The 22,515-nt window shown below is 40.6% G+C and overlaps 1 protein-coding gene across 1 annotated transcript in view; it reads right to left on the bottom strand.

Moving 5' to 3' along the window:
• Nucleotides 1-14,241, bottom strand: part of ENPP3 (ectonucleotide pyrophosphatase/phosphodiesterase 3) — a 68,973-nt gene extending 54,732 nt beyond the window's left edge. The window contains exons 1-5 of the mRNA XM_002923020.4: nt 14,105-14,241; nt 10,484-10,559; nt 5,645-5,767; nt 3,785-3,910; nt 212-272 (exon numbers count right to left, since the gene is read on the bottom strand). Of these exons, the coding sequence (XP_002923066.1) occupies nt 212-272; nt 3,785-3,910; nt 5,645-5,767; nt 10,484-10,559; nt 14,105-14,182 (464 nt within the window). The 5' untranslated portion in view covers nt 14,183-14,241. The remainder of the gene's footprint in view (nt 1-211; nt 273-3,784; nt 3,911-5,644; nt 5,768-10,483; nt 10,560-14,104) is intronic.
• Nucleotides 14,242-22,515: the final 8,274 nt, after the last annotated feature.

The raw sequence follows: 22,515 nt of genomic DNA, 5'->3' as shown, positions 1-22,515 counted from the left end.
AAGTCATTATTTTAAGACATGAATGTAAAAAATTAATTAAAAATGCTTTGTATATAAGGACGTGAACAGAAGTCTGAGTTTGAAGCTACCAAGAATCCTAATCGTTGGTGAAGTGTACTGTTTTAAAACATAAGTAAAGCCGAGGAAATGCCACCCTGCTTCTCAGCTACATTCCATGTAAAAGGAGGATAAAAACTCCCCCTAGTCTCACCCTTCTGGACACTGAGACTGCTGGGCTGTGCCACACTCTTCTTTCACCCATGGGGTTTCTCCTGAAAAACAAGATCGAAATCTTTAGACAGCTGCACCACGGAAAAGAGAAACAAATGTTCAATGAACATGATCTTTCCAAACTACTTCTTTCATGTTATTCCAATGACTAAATTCTTCCAGAACATGTTAAGTGCTATTCCACATGTTGAAAAGATCAGCGTTTTCCCAGAGATTTGGACAGATTGAATACCAAGAAGCTCATCTTTACCAAGAAAAGCAAAGGTGATTCTTTTAGCTGGAAAGAGACAACTAGAAAAAAAATGAGTTTAATAAATATAGATATACCATCTAAAGAAAAGATAAAAGAAATCATTGTGGCAGGGGGCAGATGCAGCCAATGAAATAATTGATTTCAACTGGGAAAAATGAAACATAGAAAGTTTTAAGATATTAACTAAAAAAAATTTACTTCATGAATGTTTCTGTTTATAGAACATTCCAGCTAACTAATGAAGTAAAATGATAGAGTATAAATACCATCACTTGTATCCCTTTATGGATATGGGCAATGAACATCAATGGCCAACATCCCAGAAAAAGCAACAAGCAGACAAGATGTGCCTCTTGATGGAAGGAACACCACCGTCTATGGAGTATGCTTGCAAAATGAGTATAAATACCATCACTTGTATCCCTTTATGGATATGGGCAATGAACATCAATGGCCAACATCCCAGATAAAGCAACAAGCAGACAAGATGTGCCTCTTGATGGAAGGAACACCACCGTCTATGGAGTATGCTTGCAAAATAAATAAATACATTGCACCTGGATCTTAACAGTCCTCTAATTCTAACTCCCAATTTTCGGGAAATGCAGGCAATGACAAACTGCTTAAGTCACAGAGGATACAATCTGCAAAACAGATTGGAAAACTCTGCAGGACAAAGGCCCCATTTCTCCTACATGTAAATTACAAGGGGTAAAAAAAACAAAGAGAAACTATTTTTAAAGGACTTGAAGTATCGCAGCCACTTGTAATGTGTGGAATCTTTTTGGATCCTACTTCGAACACTCTTTTTAAAAAAATGCTATGAGGGGCGCCTGGGTAGTGCAGTCGTTAAGCGTCTGCCTTCGGCTCAGGGCGTGATCCCGGCGTTCGGGGATCNGTAATGTGTGGAATCTTTTTGGATCCTACTTCGAACAATCTTTTTAAAAAAATGCTATGAGGGGCGCCTGGGTAGTGCAGTCGTTAAGCGTCTGCCTTCAGCTCAGGGCGTGATCCCGGCGTTCCGGGATCCTCCTCGGAGTCCCACATCGGACTCCTCCACTGGGAGCCTGCGTCTTCCTCTCCCACTCCCCTGCTGTGTTCCCTCTCTCGCTGGCTGTCTCTCTCTCTTGTCACATAAATAAATAAAATCTTAAAAAAAAATGCTATGGAACAAGCAGAAAATTTAGAACACTGGATATTTGATGACAATAAACAACAGTTGAAGTTTTTAGATATATTAATGGAATTGTAATTTTGTTAAATATTTACATTTTTAGATACATCCTGAAAATATTTACAGATGAATGATATTAACTCTAGGATTTGCTTAGAAATAATCTAAAATTTGGGGAGAGAAGTTGGGGTGAATAAAGAGTATATTTTAAGAAAAAAAAATCCAAAACTTGAAAATAAGCAAAAGGAGGATTGATCACTAAGCTTCATTTTAATGTCATGTTGGGCATTATCCAAAAAGCCCACCTGTTATCTAATTACCTAGGAGTGTATACCCTTATCTAGCTTATTCCTTACCATTCATCTTACAACACAGTAACAGTTCATTGGTAGAAAAGTAATAGCAACATATGTGATTCTTGCCTGATAGCAAAGAAACTGTCATGTAGAAAAGCAAATCCCTTCTGTCCCACCAGAATTTACACTATAATTTCATTCCAACGTTCTTTCAGTCATATATATACTTAGTCTCTTCATTCTCTTTGAGCCAGATGGACATTCCAGGTGGTTATCTCATGAATGAGCTAATTACTCTTTGACATGTTCATGTTACATTTCTATGAGAGTTATGCTTTTATCTTTTTGAAAATTATACTTTGTCAACAGGAGACAAGACTGGCCATGAGCTGACAGCTACTGAAGCTATGTGCTAGACATATAGGGAAATCACCATACAATTCTCTCTTTTATATATGTTAGAAATGTATCATAAAGGTTTTAAAATTCTAAATTTAAATTGTAAGAGACTAGCTGGTTTCTTGTACAAAAATTATTCAAATGCCATCAAACTACGGCTTGAAGATTTAATTTTGGCAAAAATCATGAAACATCTTTAAATGAAGTGTTGAATCCTTAGAGAAAACATTTACATTTATTTGGAAAAATAAACTGAAATGATAAAATTAACTTCGAAGTACCCAGTTAGCAGTGGTGGTAAATGTCAACACTGCTTATAATAATTACTGTTGTTTCTATTAAATTTCAGCAGTGTTGTGCAATGAATTTAGTGGGAAAATTTACCATATGACCTGAGGATCAGTCTTCACATAAAAAGTTAAGAGTTATATATTTGAGGGAGAAGGTGGAAAAATAGAGGTCAGAGGCAGTGTGGTCAGTGAACTTACAGAAATAAGCAAACAAGAAATTGCTTTCATGGATTTAGCAGAATTTTTAATGATTCAATGTTAAATGTCAAACAATAATTATCTGAAAAAGAAGTTACCATTTCAGGCATTTATTTTTCTTTTTTGATAGCTCTTATTAGTTGATTTTCAATTATATTTTGTAATAAAAATTAATTCACCCATTAGTGTGAAGTCTATTTCCTTCCAAGAGATTATAGTTTTTAATGTTTCTACTATAACAATTTCCTCCTATTCAAAAAATCAGAATTTAACCTAATCTCTTTTTTGGCCTAGAAATATTAAAAGTATAAGTTAGTTACCTTTATTGGGTGTGGCATTATGAAAAAGGGATTGATAAAACTTGAAGCACTTTTGTTGCGGCGTGTTTATGTGCATTTTTCATAGACTTCATTACATGTTCAGAGGGTTCAGTAATTTTTTTTTTTTTTTTACGAAATCGGCAGTACGTCACTTCGAGTTGGAACCAGGAGTTGAATAACCTGTAGCCTAATCTTGGTTCTGAATTAACTCTCTGAATATCCTTAATCAGTAATTTGACCCCTCAGAACACAGTCATTTCAACAGTAATGTTGGTTTAACGGATTGATAGATGGGCCAGAAAACCTCTTTGGTCATGTTTTAACTTTAGAATCTGCCATCCGGTATCTCAAACCACAGATATTTCTAGCATAGTCATTGGACTGGGGAAGATCTTATCAATGAATATGGAACTTTTGGAGTCTTTCTCTTCTTTTCTATAGTATCTATGCTATAAGCTCCCTCTCCCTGCAGGGCACTAGCTACATCTCCTCCCACAGTAAACACGTTTCTTCTACATGGAGTAGCTCAGGAGTCTGACTTATTTCAATTTATGCAGCCTGGGTCAGCCAGCTCTGAGGTCACTGAACACACAGAAGCAAATGAGCCGACCCCCTCTGCTTACCTTGGCAGACACTCTTGTAGTCAGCACAGCAGTCTTTCCTCTGCAGACAATCATCTGAACAAGAGCAGAGGCTGGACTCTAGTCTGGTTTCCCCACAACGGAATCTATTGCATGTCCATATTCGAGCTGTAAAATTGCACAATTCAGAGCCCAGCATTTAATTTACACTGAAGTATCCAACAGCAAATGTAAATTCCACGTCTTTATGCTTGTATCATTGTAAGGTCAAATTTTTGGCTTCTCTGCATTAATAAATGAAAATACGTTAATACAAATAAGGGGAAACCCATCACTTTTCTTCATCTGGCATGAGTAGCAGAGAGAAATGCAGTTTTTTAAGCTGCAGCTCTGGTCTACCTGGGAGGTACACCTCTGAGTTTGGAGAAACTGAAGACTGGCTCTTTTCCCACTCAAAAGTAGGAGCTCCCAATGGAGATGAAGCACTAGTGATGGCTGCCACCCAAGAGCAGTTTTGTTTAAGAACAGGCAAGAAGGAAGAGGCAGTAACAACAGAAGTTACAGGAACTCGGTCAGATCTGTAAGAAAGTAGGCAGGTCAGGGCACTTCGCAGCTGGGGGTGGGGGTGACAGAGCTAGAAGGACCTCCACCACGCCTCTGCAGCTCTCCCAGGCTATGTGCTCAGTACCGATCAGTGTAAGTAAACATCAGTGCTAAAAACAGCAAGAGGCTGTCCCGTGACTGCTTCCTAGGGCCATCTGCTAGGAAGCTGCCTAAAATCAACATCAGCCCTCTGCTCAGACAAATGCATTGGAAAGGTGACTGCCGGGTGCTTCTGTTGTGTATAGAGCTCTTCATTGTCCATTACGTATCATTTACTTAGAAAAAATTGGGGGAGATTAAGTAAGGGGAATACAGATCTTATCTATACTAAGTTATCCCTTCCCCCTTGCCCTTTTCAGAAAATACAATGTAAGAAGCTCTACTATTCTAATCTTTACTCTTTGAACTGCTAGCCATCCCCACACATACGTGCCTTCGCTGATTTCTTAAAAAATTAAACATTGAGAACTGTCTCTTCTACCCAGAGACGTTGTGTTCTGTGGAGTGCCGGCATCAGAATCACCGAAGAATCACCAGCTTTCCAAGTAAGTCTTATGCACCCTGACATCTGAGAACCACTGCAAATGAAACTGAGTAAGACGATTAACTTGAGCTGTAGTGAAACTGCTTTGCGACGCTCATACTCCCGGCAACATGTACAGCGTTTCGTCTACTGGAGACCATTATTCCTCAACCTCAATCAAATCAGGTGTGGGCTCTGTGTTTAGTACTGCGAAAGGGCAAACGATAATCCTGTACACAAGCTGTTATGGGCTGAATAGTGTCCCCCCAAAATGCTGGAGTGCTAGCCCCCATTGCCATGAATGTGACTTTGCTTAGAAAAAGATCTCTGTAGATACTCGAGTTCAAATGAGGTCATTGGAGTGGTCCTTATCTAGCGTGACTGGTATTCTTATAAAAAGGGGAAATTTCTATATGAACACACACACAAAAGGAAGACGGTGAAGACACAAGAAAACTCTCCATGAAGACAAAGGCAGGGTTTGGGGTTATGCTGCCAAAAGCCAATAACAGCCAACGACTTGTAACCCAGCAGAAGTTAGGAGAAGGGCAAGGACTGGATCTCCCTCACAGCCCTTAGGAAGAAACAACCCTGATGAAACCTGCATCTTGGATTTCTAGCCTCTAGAACTGAGAAAATGAATGTGTTGTTTAAGCCCCCCCGTTCCTGTGTTATGGCAGCCCTAGCAAACCAATACACAGGGGGTATGGTGAGTATCTGGACATGCGCTAATGACAACAAACATGCTATAATGAACTTATCCTCAGAATCCATACTTGGTTCCACACAGGTGTCTTCAAAATCCCAGCAGCAGTCTCCTCTTTGTTTGCATCCCGTATCACACCGGCAGCTCTTCAGTCCTCTGAATGAAGAATCAAAGCAGTTCTTCCTGCAACTGCCTGTAGGGATGGAGGAAATGAAACCAGTGCTTAGAAGTTATCTGAGGGCCACCTGCGTGGCTCTTGATTTCGGCTCCGGTCATGATCTGAGGGTCGTGAGATTGAGGCCATGTCAGGCTCTGTGCTCAGCGGGGAGTCTGCTTGAGATTCTCTCTCTCTCAAATAAATATAATCTTTAAAAAAAGTTATCTGATATCTCAGAGCTAGATGATAGAAGCACAGAGAAGAGATACCTAGCACAGACTGGGTCAGATAGATTTTTTTTTTTATTGTGCCGTATGATTCATCAGGGCAAAGTGATAAATGATAAGTGATTCTTCCTCAGGACTCCAGAGAGGCCCCAGACTCAGAAATACCAGGCACCATTAGGTGAAGATAGGAGGGACAGGCAGAGGCTAAATAAAGTGAAATTGGTTTAAAGTCTGGAGATGGAGAAGACACCACCCCACCTCCCACTCCAGCTGGAAGGCTCATAATCTGGAGGAATTTAGGAAAAGTAGCTTTCATCACAGAGGGAGACATAGAGGATAGCTATGATGAGAAAAGATGAACAAGCTGTACTTACAAACATGAAGAAATGGTTACCAGACATTTGAGGCTAGCAAGATAAAATCCAACATAAAAGACCAAAACAAATGAGAAAAAAAAAAAGAAAGAAAAACTTGGTTGAAAGGAGACAACGCAAGGAACATAAGAGTGAAACACAAACACACATGCACAGTGAGATCTTCAGGAAGAAGATATTCTATCCATGAAATAAGAAAGAAGGCTATAATTTTAAAGAGAAATAATGTTCAGCATGCGCCTCGAAATAAAAACATGAAAGCAGTAAATGAAAAAATGAAAAAAAGAGGGGTGTGGTAGGCAGAATGATGGTTTCATAGCAGATTTCACACCCTAATCCCCAAGACTGAACATACTATGCTGTTTTACATGGCAAAGAGATATTGCAGGTATAATCAAGGCTACATAGTTGAACTTTAAAAAGGAAGGGAGTACCTAAAAGTGAAAACAGAGAAAGTGGGGATGATATTATTAAAGAAATCATATTATAAAATTTCCCATAACTGGAAAGTATAAATTATTACATCAACATTTCCCAGGGCAAAACTCACACAAAGGGGTCAGCACAACAGGAATAAAGAGATCTTGAAAGTTCCCAGAGAAAGATCATGAGCAATCTATCAAAGATCACAAAGCCAGAATGGTATCAAATTTCTTAAAAACAACACTGAAAGCCAGAAGACAGGAAAGCAATATCTTCATATTTCTAGATGAAAATTATGCTCATCTCAGAATTCAATATCTAGCCAAACTATCAAGTGTTAGGTTAGGATGACGAAAATATCTTTAGACAGATAAGAACTCAAGTTGTATCTTTTATGTATCCTATTTTGAGAAGCTACTAAAGGATGTTCTTTAGCAAAATGAGGAAGTGAAACGGAGATATCCAAAAAATAATGAGATCCAACACAGCAGAGGGTCTAGGGGAACACCAAACAAACCAGGAGAGCAACCAACACAGACTAGAGCAGCAGAGCAGAGAAACAAAAGTTAAAATAAAAGATATCACTCTATACCTAAGTTTACATTGCCAAAAATGAGAGAGCCAGATAATGCCAAGGGTTGGGGGGGATGTGTGGTAAAGACAGAGTAGGCTGTGGCAGCCATTCCAGAAAGCAATCTGGGGCTACTCACCCAAGTTAAAATACAGGCCCGAAGACCCAGGAATCCTATTCCTGGGTAGATGATGAAGCAATCTCAAACGGGTCCTGAGGGGAAACTGCTAAAGAGTACTCCATAGTTAAGTAGACAGATGCCTACGAACAGTTGCATGCATAACAATTTAAATGGATCTTAAGAAACTTTCAGTAAAAAAGTAACCAAAAAAAGTTTATGTACCATTTATACAAAAGGCCTTTACATTTTTATATGCAGTCTCCTACTTTGAAATATTTTCTGCACATGGCTTTCAGGACACACCAATCACCTGGCTTTCCTCCCACATCCCTGGCCAATTCTTCCTAGACTTTGTCAGTGGTTACCCCCTGCCCCACCTCATCTTCCCAATTTTTAAGGTAGTATGCTCCAGTCACATTGCTTTAAATCCACATATGACACTGGTAACTGCCACATTGCACATCCATCTAGGACTTCCCTTTGAAAGCCAGCCTCATATATCCAACTACCTTCTGGCTTTTCCACTTGGACATCTAGTAGATATTTCAAAGTTAACATGTCCAAAGCCTAGTTCCTGATTACTCTCCCCAAACTAGCTTCTTCTACGGTGTTCCCCATCTCTATTGTGGAAATTCTGTATTCCCAGATGTTCATACCAAAAATCTTGACGTTGTTCTTGACTTCCTTCTTTCTCCATATCCACTCTGTGGATAAATCAATCTACCACATCCAAAGATATCCAGAATCCAAACACTTCTCACCAGTTACAGTGTTACCACGCCAGTTCCAGACATAGAGCTTGTGTGGATTATTGCAATAATTTCCTAATTGGTGTCTCCCACATCTCCTGGTTTCGCTCTGCCATTTATTCATAACACAGCTGCCTAAGTGAGTGTGTGGAAAAGCAAACCAGGGCATGTCGTGTCTCTGTTCAAAACTCCAGTCACTTCCCATCACTCTCAGAATGAAAGCCTATGGCTAGATTTGACTTGACAATATTACTGACTTGGCTTCTCTTCAGTCCTTTGGTTGATCTCATTTTATGACTACCCTCCCTCTTGTCCTCTTAGTTCCAACTCACAAACTTTGTTATTCTTTAAATGAACTTGCCAGGCAAGCTCCTACCTTAGGCCTTTGTCATCGTTCTTTCCTCTTGCCTGGAATGTTCTTCCCCCAGATATCCCTATTTCTCCCTCACTTTAGCTCTTTACAAAAGTCATTTCACATACACATCCCCATCCCACCCTAACTCCATATATTTTATAATCCCCTTTTCAGTTTTTCTTATCCCTTAGCACTTTCCTTATCATATTAGATATATTTGGCTTATTTATATTTTTAATGTCTGCTTTCCATGCTAGACTGTAAACTCTCTGAAGGATGTGTCTATTTTCTTCACCACTGTATTTCCAGAAATTTGCATGGTACCTAGCATACAGCCAGTGCCCAATTATTGAAAAATAATTAAAAAGTGTGTGTGCATAAAAGAATAAATTTATAAGAACACTTAAAAACTCACACTAGAAAAAAAAGTACTGTGCCTATGAAAAGTGGGCTGATTGGAGTGGAGAATGGTGAAAATGGTCCAGGGTTGGGAATTAGGACTCAGTCATGGAAGAATGAGGGGATGGATATTTTAAGGATACTGGTAAAGGAAGGGCTGGAGCTAAGTACCAATGCCCTGGGTGGGAAGGGGTGATGCCACATGAGGGCCGACAGACTGAGATAAAAGGACAAGAATAAGGAACGGTGACACTGGGAAGCCAGCTAGTAGGTGTACTAAAGTAAGGAAGGGAGAGAAAGAGCCAAAATAGTCAAGAGATTTTGTTCAGAGATTAGTATACGCCTCTTGCAATTAATTTCCGCGACTTGGGGATAAGAGAACAGGAACTGATGCATACCTGTGCACACTAACTTCAGAACAATACTACTGAAGTGGCCCATCTACAACTGTTAGGTCGAGGACTGGTACTGTAATTCAGAAACACGACAGCCAAGTGACCCCAAAAAAGACATTTTCCAGGTAAGGTCCACCTGTCCAGTTCCACCGTGTTCCCATGTTACACTAGGGCTATTGAGTGTTTGTTAATTCTTGAGTGAGAGCAGAACTGGAAAATTGACTGTTAATCTCACCAAGAGTCTCCCTAACAAAGAAGCAATAAGACCTTCCCCAAGGGCGTCAAACTAGAAGTTAACCAGCCAAATTAAAAAGGAGAATAAATTACCTTACATTTGACCTCACACTTCCCCTTCCTAAAAGTACCAAAACAATACATAATGAGATATAGAAAATGCTTTTCATATAGTTACTTGTAAGTGGTTTCAGTACTGTTGACATTGATCTGATATGGCAAAAGAGATGTGTTTTGATATTTTGGGGCCTCTATCTCCTATTTTTTCTTTGCTGCTTTCTTTTTTAAGATTTTTATTTATTTATTTGATAAAGAGAGGGGGAGGGAGAGTACAGGGAGAAGCAGACTCCCCGCTGTGTGGCTCGATCCCAGGACCCTGCAATCATGACCTGAGCCAAAGGCAGACGCTTAACCAACTGAGCCACCCAGGCGCCCCTTTCTTTGCATCTTATGAGGAAAAATAAATAACCTAGCCAAGAAATAATGCTATTTCGGGGAGAGCACAGGACTAACACAGCAGGAGGTCCTCGGAGGGAAGCAACCAAGACTTTTGAGAGCAAGTTTATCAGCAGATACGAAGGAGTAGAGTAGGTGCTGGGGCAGGAGTCTTTAATCCAGTTACCAAAGTCCTCTACGAAGGTGAGGACAAATGAGAGGAATATACGGGAATGATATGAATCACAAGGGAGCAGGGGGTGAAGGAAAAAACGGTCAAGAAGTGACCGTGGATAATGCTAACTGCAGATGTGGGCTCCTAGGAAGTGCAATGTGGGAGGAGAAGCATAACAGGGCACTGCTCCACGCACGAGAGAGGGGGCTCCAGAGAGGACACAAGCTTCAAGGGGTGAAGGTGAGGACAAATGAGAAATAAGGAACTGTGTTGAGAAAACACGGAGGGTTATACCTTGCTCTTCCTGTCGCCTGAGTCCAAGCCCTAGCCCCAATCCAAGTGACACAATCACCAACAAAGCAAGAAGAACCTATTGAGAAAAAAGGAAAAGTGACCTTTACAATTTTTTTTTAAAAAAATGTAAAATGTACAAAGACACCGGCCTCGCTCTCTCAGTGAAGAGTAAAGGCACGGAGCAGTCTGGTCACAGCAACACCAGATCCAGCAATGATAGAGGCATGTACAGTTTTTTTTTTTTTTAATGCCTGAAAATAAGAAAGCTTTGGGAAGAATTTTAAAAGACTATTAATTACAGATCTTAAAATTCAAATACATCGGTCCTGGTTAGCTTAACCCCAAATGGAGTTAAAAGTATGAATGAAACCATGGGAGCCATTTACCTTTGCCCATTTCTCACTCTTAACTAGACACCTGTTTGGAGATCATTTATCTAAAAGCATTCCTCAACGGTGAAATCTTTAACTACCTCACTCCTAGGGAGCAGAAGTCCCACCCCAAGCCCCACTCCCCCCACCCAGCTCTGTCCTACAGAAGGGAATGAAACGATCTAGCACATGTAAAAATATAGTGTCCAAATAATGAGCTGGCAAATGATCCACTTTGATCCCACAGCTCAGACCAATGATGTGGAAGCTCTGCGCCCCAAGATTGTGTGTGTGTCATTCATTATTACTACTGCTGACCAGGCTCTTCAGCGTACTAGACTTTAGCACTGCCTGGAAGTAAACTGTGATATATTGGACAAACTCATGATGTACTGTATGGTGACTAACATAACATAATAAAAAAAATAAAAAATAAACTGTGAGACAGTTAAAGAGAATTCTTCCCACTGACATTCCCCCCCCCCCATAAGTCCAATGATAAGTATGCTGGATAACAGAGCTTGAATAATATATAGCCATAAAACATGAGTGGAACTGACACACAAATTACTTAGGAAGTATTTTATAACATGAGTAACCTTTGTTCTGGCTTTAAAAAAAAAACACTTAAAAAACACACACCATCAAAACTGCTTAGATAATAAAAATCTACATAAACATTGATTGCGTTTGTTTTCATTCTGAAAATCAACTGGAAAGTTGGCCCATCTAACTTTTACCATAGAAGTGGATTCAACGATTGGGAAAAGACATTAAAACACTGTAAAAATAATTGTTTTATGAAGTCTAAAAGTTAGCCCAAGTTTCAGTGACCTTCCAGCAGGCATGCATTCAATGGAGGGAATGGAAGGGGGAAAGCGAACATAAACAGTTACTAAGCAGCATCACTAACACTTAGTCCCTTGTTAAGATGCTCAAAAGCCACAGGTGACCAAGACTAGGAACACAAAGCAGCGAAACAAAGGGAAAGAGTCAGAGTCCTATGGTAAACTTCATGCATCTAATTTACATCTCTGTATAGTTTGGTTTTACATCTTATCTTTGGTCCTTTTGCCATTCAAACTTGACGGGAAAATAAACAGCACCTAGCTGTCCTTAGGATGCTCTTAAACTTTCTCCTGTTAAATCTTAGTGTCTGTTTCTTCATGACTGTACTTTTTCCATATGTTTTTGACTTCTTCCCTGCATTATTCTATAAGTTCCTTAAGAAGAAGGTTCATTTTTAATCTCATATGATCATTTCCTCTAAATACGTAGTAATTCTGAACAGGCTTCTTCTTTTTTCTTTAAAGATTTTATTTGGAGAGAGAGAGCGTACAAGCAGAGGGAAGCAGCAGAGGGAGAGGGAGAAGCAGGCTCCCTGATGAGCAGGGAGCCCAACGTGGGGCTCGATCCCAGGACCCTGGGATGATGACCTGAGCTGAAGGCAGCCACTTGACCTACGGAGCCACCCCAGGTGTCCTGTGAAAGAGCTTCTTGATATTAAGGTGCACATGTTTCTTAAACTATTTATGCTATTGACAAAGTGGAGAGGGGAGAGCTCCGGAGTCAAAAACCTCTGAGACTCCAATATTTAGCTTTCGATGGCTGAATAAAGAGCGCTAGAAACACAGTAGATACATGTAAAGTTTTTTAAATGAAACTTGTGTTAAAATTTGGAAACAGGGTACTTTAGAAACTATGATTTTAAAATATTGAGCTTCTATTATACATACTAGTAAGCCATTAGAAGTATACAAGGAAGGAAAATAAATGATGTACAAAATTTCACTTCCAAGGGGTTTATAATTTCTTGAATTTCTAAGATGGGATAAATATAATAAATGGCATAGAAGCTAACACTCCGAAGTTCCCGGAAGGATAAGGAAGAAATTGAATATCTTCACGGTTTACTTTGTTAGTTACTGGACTCAGTGCTTACACACATTGTTTCATCCACTTCTAGAAACAATGCTTGAGTGACAGAATGGTGGTGACATTAAAGAAAGTAGGGAATTAGGAGAAAATTGCAGCCTGATAGGTGTGAAACCAATTAATCAGTTGGTTTTGCCTTGAGACACTGGATGAAGAGCCAGCAAGGCGGCTTTTGAAATTGTATGACAGAAACTCAGCAAGAAGTCAGACCTACTGGCTTGCTTGAAATTCGTGGTTGAGAATGTGACTTTTAAAATCATAAGATGAGATCGCCCACAGAAAAGATCTTTAGACTGAGTTTGGTGAGAACACTGTGTGCAATGTGCAGTGAGAAGATAAATCAGCCAAGAATGCAGATAAAGAGAAATGTCATAAAAATGGGGGGTTATCAATGCCATCATGGAAGCAAGAGGAGAGAATAATTCAAGATGAGAAAATAATAATAATATGCGGGACTATTATTGTTATGGAGGTGCAGCAGGACAAGGGCAGAGAAGGACTGACTTTCAGGGAAATGACTTCAGGACAGTGAGAACAAACAGAACTGGGGGCGCCGGGTGGCTCAGTTGGCTAAGTGTCTGCCTTCAGCTCAGGTCATCATCCCAGGGTCCTGGGATCCAGGCCCACATTGGGCTCCCTGCTCAGTGGGGAGCCTTGCTTCTCCTTCTCTCTCTGCTGCTTCCCTCTGCTTGTGCTCGCTCTCTCTCTCAAATAAATAAAATCTTAAAAAACTAAAACAAAAACAAAAAAACAAGCAGAACAGAGAATGGTTGGGTGGTGAGAAAACCAAGGCAGTGGATAGACCTCCCTTTTCCCCAAAAGTCTGTATAATCAAATCAAGGAAAGCTTTTCTTTTTTTCCCTTAGCAACAGGGAAGATCTTACCATATTAAAAAATAAATCAAAGAGGAACTAGACATAAAAGACCATCTTTAGGAGTGAAGTAAACTAAGATAAAAGCAATAGTCCAATGAAGAATAGAAGATAGGGTGATTTCAACTGCTCACTCTCTGGTCTTAAAGATACTCAGGCAGTATAAAATGGTGACTTGGGGGGTGATTATAATCCTGCTAAAATCAGTGGTGCGAAGTGTTTCAACACAGATCCCCACTTCTTAGATTGATCAAATATTAATCTGTTGTTACATTTCTTAGGCAAATAGGATTAAAAATATTAACTTGGCATAGCAGTTGTCAGATGGGTAAAACTGAATACAATCAATTAAAAACCTCACCCTGAAACAGCAACACAATGGGGATTTATACACTTAACACTGTCTTAAAGCTAGAAAGACTAAAATTAAAAATTGTACTTACAATACAAATTATTTTATATTTCTTAGCACTGCTCCTCTTAACAGGTTCTTCCGTTGATAAAACCCTCATAGACTCCATTATCTGTATAAACCTGTTTTACTAGAAGACGGTAGTCCTCCCGCCTTTCTCCAGTCCAGCAAAGAGGAACTGAGTAAGCTAGGCGGCTGTGACTAACTTTTAAGTGTTTGGGAAGATTAGAGGTCTTTAGTGATTGGACAATTAAAAGAGCGGGAAAATGTTGTAATAATAATAGTGTCAAGAGATGAAAGTCCTTTCCCGGGACATTGTAGACAAACAGTAAATACTAATCAAAACGTTTGTAACAAGAATAATACAATAATCAAATTTTAATACGATCTGACCGTTTGTTTTCTTCAAATATAACCCAAAACAAAAAAGACTTGTTAGGGAAATTCCAGGAGGTTTCTATATTTGTATAAACTTCATAGCACAGCTGAAAATCACCACATTAAAAATGTGCTTTAGGGATGCCTGGGTGGCTCAGTCAGTTAAGAGTCTGCCTTCAGCTGGGTCATGATTCCAGGATCCTGGGATGGAGCCACTGCGTGAGGCTCCCAGCCCAGTGGGGAGTCTGCTTGTCCCTCTCCTTCTGCCCCTTCCCCTCCCAGCTCGTGCTCTCTCTCGCTCTGCTATCTCTCTCTCAAATAAGTAAATAAAATCTTTAAAAAAAAAACATATTTGGATACTTTTGGCACACAGTTCTCTGCACCAGATAAACTTAGAAACACCCAGAGTAGTCTTTGAATTTTCATTTTTATTTTTGAAATTCGGAGGCCCAGGCTCCACTTCAACTGAATTAGAATCTTCTGGATTTGGGGCTAAATTATCCCTCCAAGCCATTTTATATGTAGCCAAAGTCAGTATAGACACCTCGCTTTGAGCAGTGCACGCACTTTTGAATTCTTTTCTGCAAACATTTACTCTGTATTCTACCTGAACCTGCCAATTTTACAGATAACACCAGAGAGCCTCCAGAGCTTGACTACGTGCCCAAGGTCACCTTGGGTAGCGCTGTCTCAGAAGGGAGACTCCACCTGGTCTTGAGACCCCCGCTTCAGGGGAGACTGTTACCATTGTTGTTGTGGCAAACAAAGGGTAAGAAAGAAAATCACAGCTGGCATCAAAATTAGATTCCTAGGAATTAGGGCTTTTATCTAGTCATCTGACATCTAGACATCTGATAAGTTATCTAGCTTCAATTTTTTCTATTTGCACTTCAGACAGTCTACCCAACCTGCCTCTACTCTCCTTAATAGTTCTACTTCTGCCTTCCTTTCTGTGATGGTAGTTTTGTGTGTCAATTTGGCTAAGCTATCGTATCTGGTTATTAAATCAAATCTAATCCAGGGTGTTGCTACAATGGTATTTTGTAAATGTGGTAGCATCAACAATCAATTGACCTTTAGACAAAGGTGGTTTCATCCAATCAGTTTAAGGCTAAAAGAACAAGAAATTTTGCCTCAAAAATCTAGGGTGTTGCCACAATGGTATTTTGTAAACGTGGTAACAACTACAAACAACTGACTTTAAAAAAAAGGGGGGAAAACCCTCAGTAATGTTGATGGGCTTCATCCAAACAGTTTAAGGCTAAAAGAACAAGAAATTTTGCCTCAGGGCTATACCATTAGCCCACATTTCCAGCCTATCAGCTTGCCCTGCCCTATGGATTTTGGACTTGCCAGCCAAAACAATCAAGTGAGTCAATTTCTTTCTCTCTCCCTCCCTATCCCTCCCTTCACCTTCACCTTCACCTCCTTCTGCTTCTCTGGAGGACCTTGACTGATACATACTTTGAACATCTTCTCACATTTTTCCCTCTTTTTAAGACTTTGCCCTACTTTAACCTCTCCTTATTTGTACCTCCAGAGTCTGTTATCTTGGTTTCTGTCTTCTTGATATTTTTTTTAAGATTTTATTTATTTAGGGTCACCTGGGTGGCTTTGTTGGTTAAGCATCTACCTTTGGGTCAGGTCATGATCCTAGGGTCCTGGGATCGAGCCCCACATCAGGCTCCTTGCTCAATGGGGCGCCCGCTTCTCCCTCTGCTTGCAGCTCCCCCTGCTTGTGCTCTTGCTCTCTTCTCTCTCTCATTCTGACTAATAAATAAAATCTAAAAAAAAAAAAAAGGTTTTCTTTATTTATTTCAGAGAGAGAGAGGGAGGGAGCGCACATGGGCAGGATTGGGGGGGTGCAGAGGGTGAGGGGAGAAGCAGACTCCCCGCTGAGTGGGCTAAGATCCCAGGACCCTGAGATGATGACCTGAGCCAAAGGCAGACGCTTAACCTACTGAACCACCCAGGTGCCCTTCTGTCTTCTTGATTTTTAACTCTTTGTCTTGATACTTTCTATAATAATTTGTATGCCTTGACTCCAGAATGCTTACCTGGTACTGATACCCCAGATGCACTCAGATGCTGCTTCCTGGTACTTTCCATGATGTCGCTTGATTCTATACCGGCTTCGTTCACCAGAATACCACTGACTCTGGCTCCATATTTTTATTATTGTCATGAGCACGCTATGAAGGCGCACACGAGTTGTGTCTTTCCACCATATCAGCTTTATACAATCATAAAGCAAAGTTAAATCACAATGATAAAGCAGGTTCAGGATTCCAAACTCAATGACAGTTCACCATGTGATTAAACTTGGCTTCTTACACGGCACAAAGAGCAGGACAGAAGACAAGTCACATAACAAACAAGATAACGCAAGGGTGCAGGAAGTGAATGAACCAAATGCAAAGTCAGTCTGTGGGCGCACAGTTGAGATGAGCTCTCAGTCCGGTCCGGTCCGGGTCTGCTCTCGGCACTGACTGTTTCTGATGTTCCAGCAGGCAAGGCTCTTGGTTCTGTTCGGAGTTCAATCAGGCAGAATGGTCAGTGGCAGTTGCCTTTTTTAAGTGGTCAGATGTAGAGGGGTCATGCTGAAGAGTCTGACAGTTTGCTGCCCAAATCCTCCCCTTTTAAAAGGGATTGAATCAGTTTTGGGTCTCTGAAGACCTCCTCTGGTTCTGCTCGTTATCAGTTCTGGGGTGTCAGCTGACTTGGTCTAGGCAATATCTTCTAGCAGCAGAACGTCAACTGCTTCCGTCATTTCTTGACCCAGGCTCCTGCTTGACATGAGAGACTCCATTTTACTCTCTATAATTATGTAATTCATTGCCTCCCCCCACTGCCAAAACATCCTTCCTCTCTTCTTCCACCCTCATCCTCCACCCTCTTCCAACCCCTAGAACACAAAAACACTAGATAAGAAACTCAAGAGGCCTTTGATACAATCTTGTCTCTCTCACAAGTTAATTGACTCTTGACATCAAATTATTCATTTTTAAGGTGGTCTCAGCTTATCTCTAAATTACTAAATTAATGGAAAAATATCTTAGTCGTTCAGGTCCTGAGGTGAGTAAACCTCAGGGGATCTATCTGGGGCACACACCCAGTGGAGGTAGAGATGTTAGCATTGTTTGCTGTCTAGTTGTATTTTCTACTACAGCAATTCCCCTAAATGAGCCCTTAACCCCAACCTCTTTTGAGCGTCTCAAGTCTTAGAAACTTATTTCCAACAGTCCACCGGAGCATTGGACACTGGCCAAATCTACACAGTGCATGCAACTTAGACTTTGGAATAGACTGCCTGGTCACCTGGATCTGATCCTATACTCTTTAACATTGGAAGCTGCGCAATTCTTTTCCCCTTTAAACTTTATTTTTTTTTTAAAAAGGATTTTTTTTTATTTAGTTGACAGAGGGGGACAGAGGGAAAGACAGAGAGCACAAGCAGGGTGAGTGGGAGAGGGAGAAGCAGGCTCCCCACCGAGCAGGGACCCCAGTGTGGGGCTCCATCCCGGGACCAGGGATCATGACCTGAGCCAAAGGCAGGCACTTAACCAACTGAGCCACTCAGGCACCCCTCCCCTTTAAACTTTAGAACAATCTGCACCTTCTGGGTTCTGAAAGCTTCACTCTGCTTATTGTAATGCTTAATGGCCTAGAACAGTTGTGCTCTGATAGGTAGGTATCATTACATCTCCCACCAGTCATAAATATTTCTCACACTCTACAAAGTCGTCATGAATTCTCAGAGGTTTTCTAAAATCACAGAAAACCTATTTGCTGCTGTCTTGGGAAAGCCCCAGGGACTGCCAGCCTCAACTTCTTAAGTCACATAAACCCGACCTTTCTGCTTCCTGCACTAGAGCTTGAGTAGTGGTTGGACAAGCCAGACTGGGAAGGTCCAGAGAAACTAGATACACTGAGAGAGGTGGTGGAGGTGAGGCAGATACCAGGCTCAAGTCCAGCAGCAGGAAGGAGTCTGTCAAGGTTGAGAGACCACAAATAACATAATAACAAGAGGGCAGGTGGCCAGCTTCAAGGAGGCCCTGTCATAAGGAAAAGGCAAAAAAACACACAGAGATATTGACAAGCATGCCTAGCAAGCAGAAAGCTGTGCTAACAGGTAGTTAGTATAGGAAGGGCAGATGCTAGTCCATGGCCAGTGAAAATCCAATATTGGAGGTGATACTAGGACTAGCAGTCCAGGTAGGACTGCTGTTAACAATGCTGAACCAGAGCTGAGAGGCAACATTTTATACGAGGGTCAAGGAAAAGCTCAGCATGGGCTATAGGACCCAAGTTCTTGAAACTGAAATACAAATAAAGTGGCTGGGTTACTAGACATCCAAACAATAACGATGATAAAGTAGAATCAATGACTATAGATTGATATCAGTATTTGCAGTACCTATATGTGTGAAAAGACATTTTCCAAGATGAAATACATAAAGTTTCACTGCCAGTCAATACAGTTGAACATTTATGATCAACTTGGAGTTAGAGAACAGTCATTTTGAACCTCAGTTAAACAAAAATTTTCTCCCAACCCCGGAGGGGAAAAAAAGAATTCCATACATCTTATCAGGAAACACTTATTACCAAGGGGGGAAAAAGGTACTCTATTATTATTACTTTTTGAATTTTATCAATAAAAATTTGCAAAAATTTATTTAACTTATAGAAATACACACACATCTTTGATTTTATACACATAACTACGTAATACCTTTAGTTTTGCTTCTTGGCCCACAAAGCTTAAAATACTTACTAACTGGTCCTTTGTAGTATTGCTAATCCCTAATCTACCCCTAATTTCTTCCAACTTGCAAAGGCTGCCACTAATGTATTTGGCCAGAAAAACTTGCATTAGCTTGTCACTTGAACCACCAATTACTACCTCTTACGATTCAGAAGTCAGAAGCCTAATCTGATTCTTCCTATGGCTTTGCAATTGTTTTCTTCTGAACAGTCAACATTTCTAAGGTTGTCTCTGGGTCTGGAGCACTGTTTCTCTTACTTTGCCTCAAGAGCAGAAATATGCCCTAGTAATGTTAGAATTTTAAGACTCTTTCTTACTTGTTTCAAAACTCAGAAATAATTTTACTGCCAAAAATTTTCCAAGCTTTCGTAGATTCTTCTTGTTTTCAGTGTTCTCAAGTGGACCTCATTTATGACTGAAATTCTAGAGACATCTCCAGAAAAGACATCCTAAAACCAGAGTTTTATCTTGCTACCTGAGTTCTCCAAGGCTCTCCAAGGTCCATTTAGGCATAGGCCGGGGGTTCATTCTTCTTCCCTGAAACCTGGCAGGAACTGGATTATTTTCCCAAACTCTGGAATCTCTACAGCATGACAGGAACAAGGTCAGTTTCGGCTTGCCATTTGGTCTAGTATCTATCACAATGGCCAGCACCTGGAAGACATTCAATAGACACTTGTTGAATAAATCATTAATGGTTTCAAAAATAATGAGAGGTCTAAGCCCACCCTCATAAATGTCTAGTAAACCAAATTGTAATGAATTACTTTGCTTGATATAACTTCGGATGTGATCCAAATCTCTTCCCATATCCAGCATTTCAGAAATAGCAATCATTTCAAAGGAAGACTCGCCCATGAAACAAATGCACTTTATTTGGATTCTTTCATTTAATTCAGAATGAAAAATAACAACTGAGAACCACCAAGCCCCAGATTTTATGCCGGGTGATGCAAGAATGTTTAGCATCTACTCTAAAGAGCTTCAGTCCGGTAGGAGAGACATTTTCACCAGAATACAGTGTGGTATGTGCTATACTAGTGGTATTAGGGGAAATAGAAGGGGAAATAATTAAACTTTTATAAGAGAATTCAGAAAGGCATTAACATTAGTTTGCTAGGGCTGCCATAACAAAGTACCCTAGACTGGGTGGCTTAAACAACAGAAATTTATGTTTTCACAATTATGGAGGCTGGAAGTCCAAGATCAAGGTGATGCAGGGTTGGCTTCTCTTAAGGCCTCTCCTCCTGACTTGCAGATGTTCACCTTCTCCCTATAACTTCCCATGGTTGGCTCTCTGTGCACGCACCTGTCTGGTGTTTCTGTCTGTGTCCCAATGTTCTCTTCTTATAAGAACACTAGCCGTATTGATTAGGGCCTACTCTAATGACCTCATAGTAACTTAATTACCTTTTTAAAGAATCTATTTCCAAATACAGTCATATTCTGCAGTAGTAGGACTTCGCCATATGAATTTTAGGGAAACAAACAATTCCATAACGTAAGAGGTAACATCTCTAATAAACGTTATGTAACTTGAAATGTAACTCGAGCGCTATTGCTGAGTAGCAGGACCATGAGTCCCATCACCACTCCAATTACGTCTAGAGCACAGTCTTTGCCAAGGTTTTATGCACTTGCATGTACAGGCTTCAAGCGAAGCTCTGTGAGCCACTTGAAATGATGCACAGCCTTGATTTTGTGAATATGTGTGTGTGTGTATATATGTTTTCTTTTTAAGATTTTATTTATTTATTTGGCAGAGAGACAGCACAAGCAGAGGGAGCAGCAGGCAGAGGGAGAGGGAGAAGCAAGGAACCTGATGCCGGACTCAATTCCAGGACCCCAGGATCATGACCTGAGCCAAAGGCAGCCGCCTAACCAAACTGAGCCACTCAGGCATCTCTGTACTTGTTTTCTTTATAGCTTACATCAGGCAAAGAGCTAAACCTTCTAAAACACAACACTTTATTTTTTTTTAAAGATTTTATTTATTTATTTGTCAGAGAGAGAGCACAAACGGGGGAGAGGCAGGCAGAAGGAGAAGCAGGCTTCCCACAGAGCAGGGAGCCCAATGTAGGACTCAATCCCTGGACCCTGGGATCATGACCCGAGCCGAAGGCAGATGCTTAACCGACTGAGCCACCCAGGTGTCCCAAAAAACAACACTTTAAAGAACAAAACAGGACGAATATGGCAGGAGAAATGAGACAAATCCAAATTGAGGGACATTCTACAAAACAATTTACATGGAATCTTCAAAAATGTCAATTTTGTGAAGTGGGGACAGAAAAGATTACAGAACTGTAATCTGAAAGGTGAAACCTAACAACTAAATGCAATGCAAGATCCCTGATTGGATCCTGGAAGAATAAAATGGAGTAAAAATGGAAGAAAAAAAATGATAATTGAAGGACACTACTGAGACAAGTGAGGAAATGTGAGTATGGATGCATTCCAGATAACAGTGGTGTATTGATGTTTAATTTCCTGAGTGTGATAAGTGTATCATGGTTGGGAAAGTCAGGTCCTAATTGCATTGACTTACAGAAGGCACACGGTGAAATATTTCAGAGTGAAGTTATGATGTCTGTAAATAATTCTCAAGTAGTTCACACAGATAGAATCAGAATGGAGAGGGACAGAGAAAAGAGAGACAGAGAGGAAGAGACAAATAGTAAATGTGGTAAAATGTTTAAAATATGTGTGTTGATTGTCAAATTCTTCTAATTTTTTCTCTAGGTTTTAAATTTTTCAAAATAGTTTGGGGAAAAGAAATAGTCTTTTGAGAAAGCTAATAGAGGATGTGCTCTCCTCCATCCCCCAAACCAGGGAGTAAATTGAGGAAGAGGAAGGCTTGTAGCTGAACACACAGAAGTTATGTAGGTGAGGGTGGTGAAAGGGAATCACCAGGATGCTATCCCCCGGCCAGTAGCCTTGAGGCAGGTGTAGACTGCAGGCAATCCGGACAGGCAGAGGACTCAGGAGGGACATCGGCAAGAGGAAGGTAAGTTGGTGAAGACTTTACATGTCTGCTTCCTGAGAGGAGATTTACATCTCAGACAGAGGTTTTGGGTGAATTAGTGATAGGCACATCCAAAACCGAGCAAAGGAATAAAACATAAGACAATTGTTATTTTTTTAAAGATTTAATTTCTTTATTTGAGAGAGAGAGAGAGAGAGAGAGAGATTGCACAGAGGGAGAGGGAGCAGCAGACCCCCGCTGAGCAGGGAGCCCACTGCAGGGGCTCAGCTGGATGGCAGGACACAGAGACCATGACCTGAGGGGAAGGCAG

The sequence above is a fragment of the Ailuropoda melanoleuca genome, chromosome 10, assembly GCF_002007445.2.
Source record: "Ailuropoda melanoleuca isolate Jingjing chromosome 10, ASM200744v2, whole genome shotgun sequence".
Lineage (NCBI taxonomy): Eukaryota > Metazoa > Chordata > Mammalia > Carnivora > Ursidae > Ailuropoda > Ailuropoda melanoleuca.
This window is presented reverse-complemented; position numbering and strand designations above follow the sequence as displayed.